The sequence below is a fragment of the Chiloscyllium punctatum genome, chromosome 8, assembly GCF_047496795.1.
Source record: "Chiloscyllium punctatum isolate Juve2018m chromosome 8, sChiPun1.3, whole genome shotgun sequence".
NCBI classification, from domain to species: domain Eukaryota; kingdom Metazoa; phylum Chordata; class Chondrichthyes; order Orectolobiformes; family Hemiscylliidae; genus Chiloscyllium; species Chiloscyllium punctatum.
Window position 1 is genome coordinate 9,766,051 of NC_092746.1, and position 11,854 is coordinate 9,777,904.

Below are 11,854 nucleotides of genomic sequence, written 5' to 3' on the forward strand. Positions count from 1 at the left end.
AGGCAGCATCCAAGGAACAGGAGAAATTCCTGAAGAAGGGCTTATGCCCGAAACGTCGATTCTCCTGTTCCTTGGATGCTGCCTGACCTGCTGCGCTTTTCCAGCAACACATTTTCAGCTGTGAAAGATTAATTATAGCATGCAAAAGGAAATGTCAGTGCTGCACGCCCCACTAACTGCTCTTAATTTTCTAATGGTCATTTGAGAGATTGGGGATCAGCCTCAAATATCAATTAAAAGCGTCATAGCCTTTGGATGATTCTGTACTGCGATAAAATTTTGGTTTGACAAGCAAGGCAATTTTGAGTGCATTTCAGAAAACGTGGTTCTTAATTTGATGCAGCCATGTGACTATAGCCTTCAACATGCTAATAAAATATTAGAATTATTGTTTAAACTGGCTCGTGCTGGTTATGTCTCTGGTTACGACTTTGAAAACTTTCTATGTTCACTGACTAGCAATCAAACTTGAACCACAGCTTATTTTAATCCCACTCAAGCCTGAGGCTGAGGATAATGTTAGCATCTAACTGAATTATCTAACTGTTCAGCTCAGTTATAAACTCAGATATGAAACAAACCGTACCTGGCCTTTCATAGTAATCAGTGTCATGCTGTATATGTTAACTCACCACGATCTTCATTGCCTCGAAGACCAAGGGCAGCAGATGCATGGGAATATCACCCAAAAGTCCCCCTCTAATTCTCCAGCACCCTGACTTGGAGTTATTTCATCATCCATTGGTATCGCTGGGTTAAAAATCCTGGAATTCCCTTCCTAACAATGTTGCGGCAATACCTACATTCCAAGTATTGCTGTAGTTCAAGATTTACCACTACTACTTCCAGGGTAATTACGAGTGGGCAATAAATGCTGGCCCAGATTGTGAATCCCCATCCCATGAACAGATAAAAAAAATTGATCCATCAAAGACATGAAATTATGCACACATTCAAATCATTTAAATGGTCATTTTAGAATCAAGCATATCTCTGAATTACCTTATGAAACTGTTGTGTGTCCATGACCACGGCTGTTGAGAACACAGCAAATCTATCGCGTAAATCAGCTCCCACATATCATCGTTGAAATCCATGCCGTATTCATTACTTGTTTGGAATCCCACTTTAGGACTCTGCTGCATGGCAATAAGGAAACTCGAAACCAAAGGACTAATATCTAGGGGTGGATTCTGAAAAATTAAATAAGTACATATGTGAATTAAATCTCTCTGCTTGTTGAAGATGCAGCTTCTTCAACGATCTCCAAAGAAAGTGGACAGATCAGTGTGATTTCATCTGGCAACTGAATTCTAATAAACAGGTGAGGTAAAATTTTTCACTTTCTGCTGCGAGAACACTGAAAAGATCATTTGTGGTTTCCCTCCGCTTTAATTATAAAAATGAGATTGTAATTTTGTGAAGGGAAAGGAGGAGGAACTCATCTAATATGTACTAGAAGCTTTCTTCATTTATGCATTTCGACCTCAGCAAGGAGAGAAGCAGTGCTGGCTTTAATTCTGGAGAAAGAGTAAAGAAGTCTACATTCACTAGACAATACTGTTGGGAATAAAGGAGGAGGCGGTAGTCATTTTGCATTGGATAAAAATAAGGCACTTCAGAGATTGGTTGTCTTCAAAAGGGAAAAAAAAATCACCTGAACCAGATGGGATGCAACCCATTTGTGGCAGCATAGTCAAAATCTCCTTAGATATACAACATAGAACATTACAGCGCAGTACAGGCCCTTTGGTCCTCGAGATTGTGCCAACCTAGGAAACCAATCTGAAGCCCAGCTAACCTACACGATTCCATTTTCATCCATATGTCTATCCAATGATCATTTAAATCCTCTTAATGTTCGTGAGTCCACTATTGTTGCAGGCAGGGCATTCCATGCCCTTGCTACTCTTGACTCAAACGTCACTCAGTAATTCAACAAACCAAACTTCGTTTATTCATTAAACGGAACAAACTTCATGCATTCATTCAATGATTCAAACTTCATTCATTAATTCACTGACTCAATCTTCACTCATTCGTTCAATGAATCAAACTGTGTTCATTCATTCGTTGAAGCACACATTCATTCAAAGGGGATAACATTTGCTACCCTCCAGTCTTCTGGCACTATTCCTGTAGACAATGACGACATTAAGACCAAAGCCAAAGGCTTGGCAATCTCCTCCCTGACTTCTCAGAGAACCCTAGGATAAATCCCATCCGGCCCAGGGGACTTATCTCATTTTTACACTTTGCAGAATTGCTAATACCTCCTCCTCATGAACCTCTAGTCAAATAGCCTGTATCTCAGTATTCTCCTTAACCACTGCCTTTTTCCTGTGGGAATACTGACAGAAAATGTTCATTTAGTGCCTATCCTATTCTCTTCAGGCTCCACACACAACTTCCCACTACTGTCCTTGACTGGCTCTAATCTTACTCTAGTCATTCTTTTATTCCTGACATACCTACAGAAAGCTTTAGGGTTTTCCTTGATCCTACCTGCCAAAGACTTTTCATGTCCCACTTGACTCTCCTTAGCTCCCTCTTTTGGCCTTTCCTGATTAACTTGTAATTCTCATGTGCCCGAACTGAGCCTTCACGTCTCATCTTTACATAAGCCTCCATCTTCCTCTTGACAAGAGTTTCAACTTCTTTAGTAAACCATGGTTCCCTCACTCAACTACTTCTTCCCTGCTTGACAGGTCCATACTCAAGGACACACAGGTGGACATATAGAACTGGTGCTGGAGAGCTAATGGATTCCAAATGTTACATCCCTCTTCAAAAATAGGAGATTATGTGTACCTGTCAACTGTGAACCAATTTGCTTAAACATCAATATGGAGGAAATTTTTAACAGGCAACAAATGAAGACACAGTAAACTATCAGTTAGAAAAGCAAGATTACAGCTCTTATTGATATAATGACCTACACAGCATATTTTCAAAATTAACAGATGTCAAATTCATAAATAAAGATGCAGTAAACAGACTTCAGAAGGACACTGAAAAATGAAAAGAAACAGGCAGATGAGAATATGCCTCAATATGTTACAGAAATGATTTTTTTTGTAATGTGTCAGGGAAAATGGCAAGTATCATATGATGGAATCTTCTCACTGATTTCAGAAATTTATAAGCACTTAGTCTGATTGACCTCAATGCCTGACAAAAGTGTGTCTATAAAACCATTCACTCCTACACTGTCCCCTCCACCTATCCCATTTAGACTGTGACAAAATGTCAAAGTAACTGTACCTTTTCCCAATTGAGGTACGCACTCAAACAATTCAGAACATCTCCTTTGGCACGTTGCTTGGCAACAGCTTGCATAGCTTTATTGACTGGTCCTTGCGTAGAAAATATGTTCTGCCAAACACTCAGAATGAGCAGCAACAATTTGCTTGAATCTGGAAAATCTGGAAAAAAAATAACTTTATCAAATAGAAAATCTGGTACATGCTGCAATATAAATATTTGACCTATCCACATGTGAAATGCAGAATTGCAAAGAAAAAGAATATTTTCAGCTGGAATGAAACAAAACAGAATTACATACTGCAAAATTCAGTGTAATATCTGAAGAGGCACTATTTTGGACACCATTTTCACACTTCACAAAGTTGAATTTAAAAACATGAATTATTTCTTGTGAATTATTTTTGATACTATTTGAAATGTACTGTAGTCTCAAATAAGAAAGACTGAGGCACCTGGTTAAAAAGAAAACGTCAAAATTTCAATCTTTGATCATACAAACATTCTGCTTCGGTTTAGAGTTACTCATCTACATTTGGAGATTGCTTGCATTTGTTACAGGGAAAGATATTTAGTGTTCATGAATTTCACCTCACATCAATGTGGTTGCAATGTTGTATTTTGACTTCAATGATGGTCTGCTAGTCTCTTGATCTCTAAAATGCGCTGCCTTGTCAGCATACAATAAGGTATGTTCTCCTGTCTGATGTCATGACTATGAGTCAGAACCCCAAGTTACCAAGCCAACGTTTCATGTGTACTTCCAACATTCGTTTTTGGAAAAACGTGTGCTGATACAGCCAAAAATGGTATATGGAAATTAATGGATATTAGAGAGGGATCCATGGAATTTTAGATTTATGCATCCAGAGAAGACTTCAAAGCCCTTCTCAACAATAAGCAAAGTCATGCAGATTTTGTCCCAATCTGCAGGCAGATTTTGCATTTTGAAGAATACACAAGGACAGGGACTAAAAAGTCAGGTTCAACTTTACTGGGGTGATGCTAGTGGGACTGAATGTGTAGATTAGATTAGATTCCCTACAGTGCAGAAACAGACCCTTTGGCCAAACAAGTCCAGATCGACCCTCCAAAGAGTAACCCACCCAGACCCATTTCCCTCTGACTAATGCACCTAGCACAATGGTCAATTTGTCATGGCCAATTCACATGACCTGCACATCTTTGGAATGTGGGAGGAAACTGGAGCACCCGGATGAAACCCATGCAGACACGGGGAGAATGTACAAATTCCACACAGTCAGTCACCCGAACCTTGGACCCTGTTCCTTTGAGGCAGCAGTGCTAACCAGAGAGTTACTGTGCTGCCCATAAGCCTGCATTCCAGCATGAGCATACTGTCCAGGTCACAGTTGAAGAACTAGTGACCCAAGTGTACATTGCAATACGACAGTGTCTCACCGAGTGACAGAAGTCAGCTAACTAGCAACCAGACAAGACGAAGACCTTGAGCAAAAACAGAAGCTGCTGGAAAAGCTCAGCAGGTCTGGCAGCATTTGTGAAGGAAAATCAAAGCTAATGTTTCAGGTCCAGTGACCCTTGCTCAGAATGGACGGGGAAAGGTAAGTTTCTCAGTCTGAGGAAGGGTCACTGGATCAGAAACATTAACTCTGATTTTTCCTTGCAGATACTGCCAAAACTGCTGAGCTTTTCCAGCAATTCCTGTTTTTGTATTGGATTTAAACTATCTGCAGTTCTTTGGGTTTTTATAAAGAAGACCTTCCAATTCTCTGTGCTACAAATCAGTTTAAAAAAAACTAATTGAGACAGCAGAACTTCAGTCAGACCATAAAATCTTCAGTTGTGAAACCAATCGTTTGCCTACCAATGTCGACGTTACCTATAGGACCTGCAACAACTACTGCCTCAAAAACCAAAGTGCTTGGAAACACTACCACTGACATCCCCTCCAATTCACTCAGCAAAATGCCATGGGACTATATTGCCATTCTCTAAACTGTCGTTGGGTTAAAATCCTGGAAAGGGTGATAAATGCCAGGCTTGTCAGCAATGCCTGCATCTCAAGGAGGAAAATGAAAATGCACTTATTAAGTGAAGATTTTACTCAGTGAAGGCTATCGGTTTAATATCAGGAACTACAATTTCACTAGGAGATCCAGAACAACACATTCTATTGGTTTATGTAATTTAGACTCAAACTTACCTTCTTTTAAGATATTATAGGAGAGGATACGAGCTCTTTCGAGATCTCCTTGTTGTCGGCAGATTGCAACATAAACTCGAGAAAGTGCCTGAAGACAGTTACCATCCAGGGTCATTTGCTCAACCTTCAGTTTCTTGAGAATAGCCATCATTAAAGCTTCTGTTAATTCCTATTGTCAACAAGTGAAGAGATTACTGCATCAACAATCACCAATAAACTACATTTCAAAGAACCCGTACCATAGAAATAAGTCATTTGTCCTAATTGGTTAATATCATTATAAATACTTCACGACAGCCCCCTCTTCCCCGAATTGCCTTTTAATTAACATGGTCTTTTATCTTCCATTGATGTGCACAGGCAGATTACACGTATGACCCCATTAAACAGTTTTATGCAGCCACAATGGTTGTGCACTTACACCCAAGCAGCTAAGAGATAACACTTCCTTGATCAGAATCAAAACCATGCAATCTGGTCCAGCAATTAAAAGAATAAGCAGGTATGACCCCATCACAGTACCTTTACCACCGAAAGTGAAAAGCTGGCCTTAGTTGTCTCCACAAAGGGCAACTGGAATCCCTACCACTACTGAAGAACAAAATTCAAACTGCCTCCATCCACATTACAAATATGTCTATCAACTGCTACTTTCCCACAACATGGAAGAAAATGTTGATATAACCATTAGAAAATATCCCTTCTCAGCGCATCTGTTGATCTTGTGCATATATAAAAAAAATTCAGGCTTGGTAGCAGCTCTGGCACCTTAAAGAAAATTGGGATATAAACTGTTTAACAAGAACAAAATTGGACTTGGACATGTCTCCCCCCACCTCTACAAACGGATGATAATACTTTTCATTTCAAACTGCCCAATTGGAAAATCAGTTTGGTCATCAGGAAGGTGAGCTCCCTCCAACATTTAGTTACCCTCCCCATTTCCTTTCCCTGCTTCCTCCTCTTCTCCTGAGCTCAGTTCATTCTGCTCCTCCACCCAATCACCATCTCTTTCACTCTCCTCTTGTCACCTTCCACATTCCTCCTCTTGTCCACTGTTCATCTTCTCCCATGTACATTGCTTGCTATGCACCTTTCCTTGTCCAGTTACTCCTCCATCCAGTTCTCCTCCAATTATGCACTTGGTCTTGGTCGCCTGTGCGCAATGTTCCAGGAGTTCAAACAGTGGTTCAATTACTTCAATTATATGAACAGAGAATGGTTGAACAATATTTGCTGAATAATTATGTTAACCTGTCAACACCATTTTAATCTTTATTAAAGTCACCCAGTATTTTTCTGTCTGAGGCTGAGGTTTCAGCAGAATGTTGGAAAGGTGTTGCCTTTGGACTCTTTCCCAATCAGAACACTCATTTGAGGAAAAGATTTCTCAACCACAACACAGAATCCATACAGATTCAAAACAGGACTTGCTGAAAAGCAATCAAGATTGAAAATTTAGAGCAGTGAGGCATCTGTAGGATCCCTGTCATCAAGTCCAACTGAGGTCAACTAACCCAGTACAGATTAAGGTCTGAACGTTAACATTTTCTGATATTTTAGACATAGTCTCCATTCACAATATATTTTTTGATTGGATTCCATATAGTGTGGAAACAGGCCCTTCAGCCCAACCAGTCCACACCAACCATCCGAAGGGTAACCTACCTAGACAAATTTCCCTCTGACTAATGCACCTAACACTATGGACAATTTAGCATGGCCAATTCACCTGAACTGCACATCTTTGGACTGTGGGAGGAAACTGGAGCACCCAGATGAAACCCATGCAGACATGGGGAGAACGTGCAAACTCCAGACAGTCACCAGAGGCTGGAATTGAACCTGGGACTCTGGTGCTGTGAGGCAGCAGTGCTAACCACTGAGCCACCATGCCACCCCATATTTTGGTAGAAATATATTTACAGGGACTACGTCTTTCTGCAGCTTCCTTACAGTTGCAAAATAATTCACTTTATTCTATTACTCACCTTGATTGACGTGATTGATTTCCTTTCAATTTCTCAAAATGGAGCAGAAAAAAAAACCAAGGAGCAGTAATTCCTTGTGAAATTATTACTGTCTGGCCCTTTGAAATTCAAACAGGCTCATACAAGGACCAAAAAGGTGTATTTAGCAACCATTAAAACTGCAAGCCATACGTTTTAAACACAGAAACTTGCCTAGATTCAGATTCTGACTCAGACTGGTTTATCTTCTTTCATTTAACTGGTTGCTCCTCCGTACTATTACTCAGTTGCTGGATAATTATCCTGGTAGATGGAATCTAACATCTAATCCATTAGGGTTGCCTCCATTGAAAGTACAAGAAGTTTATGTGCCACATGGAGTTAAAATGATATTAGTATTTAAAATTGTAATGATAGTTTCCTACAAAAGAAAATTGATGGCCAGATTAACAATATCTGTACGAAAAAAAATATCCTGGAAAGCATACAGTGTGTTAATCATGTACTGGGAACAGCAGTGTTTATCTCCACGTGATGAAATGAAAACCTGGGTTGTGAAATTCCTAAAGAAAGGATTGTACTTGCTGCCTTCACTTACATTCCACAATGAATGCCCTTTTACTCTCATGGTTGCTCCCAGGCACAGTTTCTAATAACATTTCATTGTGCATCACAGAGTGATTTTTATGGCAGTTATCAGGAGCAAAAGATGCCATTCTTAACAGCCTTCAGGATTCCAACTTTCAAGCCACTACTAGTATACCAATCCCAATCATCCAGACCCCTCCAAATCATGGAGACGTTGCTGCAAGTGAAGAGGGTACTGACAGGATAATCCAAAACACTAAAAAAAAGACAGTGTATTTTCAACCACATGCATCTTTTGCACCCTGTCGCCATGCAATTCAGTTATTAGAAGACTCACCTCAGCAGGAATGCTGCTAACCTTCTAAGTACACACTCCCTTCCTTCACAATATCATGTTTCTTGCCATTGTGGTAAGGTTCCATGAAGTCTATTTGTTGACTTCAGTGATTAGCCAAGTTTGAGCAGCATCAGTTTCGAGATTGAGAGCTGGAGGCTGAACTACAGACACTGGGGATGCCTAAAGGAGGGTGAAGGTTACCTGGATTTTTTGTACCACGAGGCAGTCACACCTCACAGGACATAGTAGTCTGATACAGTCAGTGGTTAGGCACAGGAGGATATGACTGCAAGTGAGACAGGTTGTTGGGGGGGGGGGGAAAGAGGAGCGGGGGAGGTGGTGGGGAGAGAAGTGGCTTCCAGTTTGTGGTGCACTGACGACACCAACATTGGGAAAAGTGGGATCTGTACCTATGGGCAGAGCACATCTGAACTATACTGGGACTGGGGGACTGGTATATTTGCGAGCTGTGTAACTAGGGAACTAGAGTGGGTTTTAAACTAGAAAATGGGGTCAAATGCCCAAATGTGGGATGTTCTGGTCCATTAAAGAGTGGGAAAATGCAACAGAGGAAAGAATTAATGTGGGAAATGATAACCAGACAATGACAGGTAAGTACAGAGAATGCAGATCTAAAAGCTTATCAACAGATATGGTTAGTGATCACGACAATAATAAAACAATCAAACTTACAGCATTATACTTGAATCTATGCAGCACTTGAAACAAAACAGATGAACTAGCAGAAAGAAATTTAGATAACTAAGTTTGATCTAGTGGCCATAAATGACCTAGATTGGGACCCGAATATTGAATGGTACGAGACATTTAGGAAAGACTGTTATCTAGGAAAACGTGGAGGAGTAGTTTTATTCATGAAAGATGACATTAGCAGATAGAAAAGAAAGAAATTATCTTAATTTAGGAAACCAGGATATAGAAGCAGTCTAGGTAGAGATGAGGAATGATAAGGCAAGCAGACAGTTGGGAGAGTTGTGTATAGGCTTTTTAACAGTAATTATATGGTAGTCCAGGTTATCAAGGAGCAATCATAGGAACTGGTCAAAAGGGTACATTCACATAGATTGGAAAACCAGATGGGAAGAGGAGGAGGAGGAATGCACTGAATGTTTTTGGGACTATTTCTTAGATCAGCATGTTATGGTGCTAACCAGAGAGCAGGCTGGCTTTGATCAATGAGATAAGGATTTATTATTGACCTCAATGAAAATGCTCGTTTAGCAATGACCATAATACGACTGAACTTTACATACAGTTTAAGGAAAAGAAATGTAGGTCCAAGATTACTATTTTGAATTTAAATAAAGACAATTATCAGTGCTGCGAAAGCTAGTGTTTTCAAATAAACCTGTTGGACTATAACCTGGTTGTGCGATTTTTAACTTTGTACACCCCAGTCCAACACCGGCATCTCCTATTCAGAGCTAAGGAAAGTAACTGGCAATTTCAATTAAGGGATAAATCAATAGAGATACAATGGCACACTTTTCGAAGGATATTTCAAAAAACACAGAACAGATTCATTCTAACAAGCAGAAAAAACTCTAAGAGATAGGCACACCATCCGTGGTTAACTAAAAAAAAGGATAATATCAGACTCAAAGACAACAACTATGCAAAGATATGCATAAGGTCTAAAGATTAAACAGTATTATAAAAAGAAATTGGTGGAAAATTAATAAGGAGGAAAAAAAACCTAAAGTTTGAAGGTTGGCCAAAAAATACAATTTCTTCAGATATTCAATAAATGAAAACAGTTGTTCAAGTAAGTATTGGTCCTCTAGAAAGAGTGTGAGAATTCGTAATAGAAGATAAAGAGATGGCAGACAAACTGAATAGGTAGCTTAAGTCAAACTTTACTAGAGTGGAAGCAATCAACTTCTGGAAATAGCTGTAAATGAGAAAGGTAAGGGAGGGAAGAATTCAATAAAATTCGAAATATCAAGTAAGTAGCACTGACTAAATCGTCAGAACTACGAATGGACAAGTGCTTCGTCCCTGATGGATTTCATCTTAGAATCTTAAAAGAAGTAGCTAGTGAAATAGTTGATGTGTTAGCTTTAATTTTCCTATACTCATTAAATTCAGGGAAGATCCTTTAGGAAGGAAATAGCTAATATTAACTCCTTTACTCAAAGACAGAGGGATGCAGAAAGCAGGAAACTACAGGCCAATTAACATAATGTATTAGTTCGAAACTTTTACTAAAGACCAACTAACAGGGCACTTGGATAAACTCACGGTAATCAGGCAGAGTCAACATGGTTTGGTCAAAGCACAATTATGTTTAAGTGAGTGGGCAGAGATCTGGCAAATGGAATTCAATATGGAGAACTGTGAACTTGTCCATTTTGGCAGAAAGAATAAAAAGGACCATTTTATTTAAATGGTAACAAGTTGCAGGGTTCTGAGATACAATGAGATTTGGGCGTCCCAATGCACAAATCTCAGGGGGTTAGCATGCAGGTAATCAGGAAAGCTAATAGAATATGATGCTTTACTAGGAGAAGAACCGAATGCAAAAGTAGGAATGCAGTGCTTCTGTTGTGAGACTGCATCTGAAGTACAGTACAGGTCATCGTACATAGGAAAGATGTTAATGCATTGTAAACAGTTCAGAGAAGGTTTGCTTGACTAACACTGCCTTCTCAGGAAAGGCAAGACAGGCTAGCCCTGTATCTGCTGGAGTTTAGAAGGCTCTTCAAATTTAAACATAAGATCCTAAGGAGACCTGACTGGGTGGATGTTGAAAGTATGTTTCCTCATTTGAGAGAATCTGAAACTAGGGGTCATTGTTTAAATAATAAGGGGGTGCCCCTTATTTCAAGAAAAGAGATGAGGAAACATTATTTCTCTCAGAGAGTTGACAGTCTTTGGAATTCCCTTCCTCAAAATTCAGAATCCATATACTTTTAAAGCAGAGGGAGATAGAATCTTGATTACCAAGGGGATGAAAGGTTATTGGTGTATGCAAAAATGCAGAGTTGAAATTACAATCAGGTCAGCCATGATCTTATTGAATGGTGAAACATGTCTGAAGCAGGCTTGAAGTGCCAGATGGCCCGTTCTTATTTTTTATTTGTATGTTGTCAAACTTATTGCTTTACTTTAACATTCTAAACTGCCATTTTGTTCAATTCTTTGAATGAGCTTTGTCTCTGAGCTTTTAGTTTTAATTATAGATTCTCAGCTAAGATGCTAACCTGCTTTTTCCCTTTAAACATACTAACAGATCTAACTTTTGCTTCACTTTTAAACTTTCATTCTTATTTTTCATCTTGATTCTATCATCTAACCGCTTTGAAAGTTTCATCTTTTGCAGACTTCTAGCTACTGAAAATATCTAATTTTCAAAATTTCTGATTCACCAGTGACACCTTAAATATATTACCATAGATCAAATTTCGTAAAAACCAGTAAAAAGCTAGCTTTATTGCCCAGACAGAAACATAAGGATTAGATGTTAACTGATGAGTAAGTTTTATGTAA

At 39.3% G+C, this 11,854-nt stretch overlaps 1 protein-coding gene across 2 annotated transcripts in view; it reads right to left on the reverse strand.

Moving 5' to 3' along the window:
• Window positions 1-11,854, reverse strand: part of ice1 (KIAA0947-like (H. sapiens)) — a 76,769-nt gene that overhangs the window by 19,789 nt on the left and 45,126 nt on the right. For both annotated transcript variants that reach the window (XM_072575153.1, XM_072575154.1), the window contains 3 exons: window positions 5,450-5,618; window positions 3,265-3,425; window positions 1,003-1,193 (listed from right to left, as the gene is read on the reverse strand). In XM_072575153.1, coding sequence (XP_072431254.1) covers window positions 1,003-1,193; window positions 3,265-3,425; window positions 5,450-5,618 — 521 coding nt within the window. The remainder of the gene's footprint in view (window positions 1-1,002; window positions 1,194-3,264; window positions 3,426-5,449; window positions 5,619-11,854) is intronic.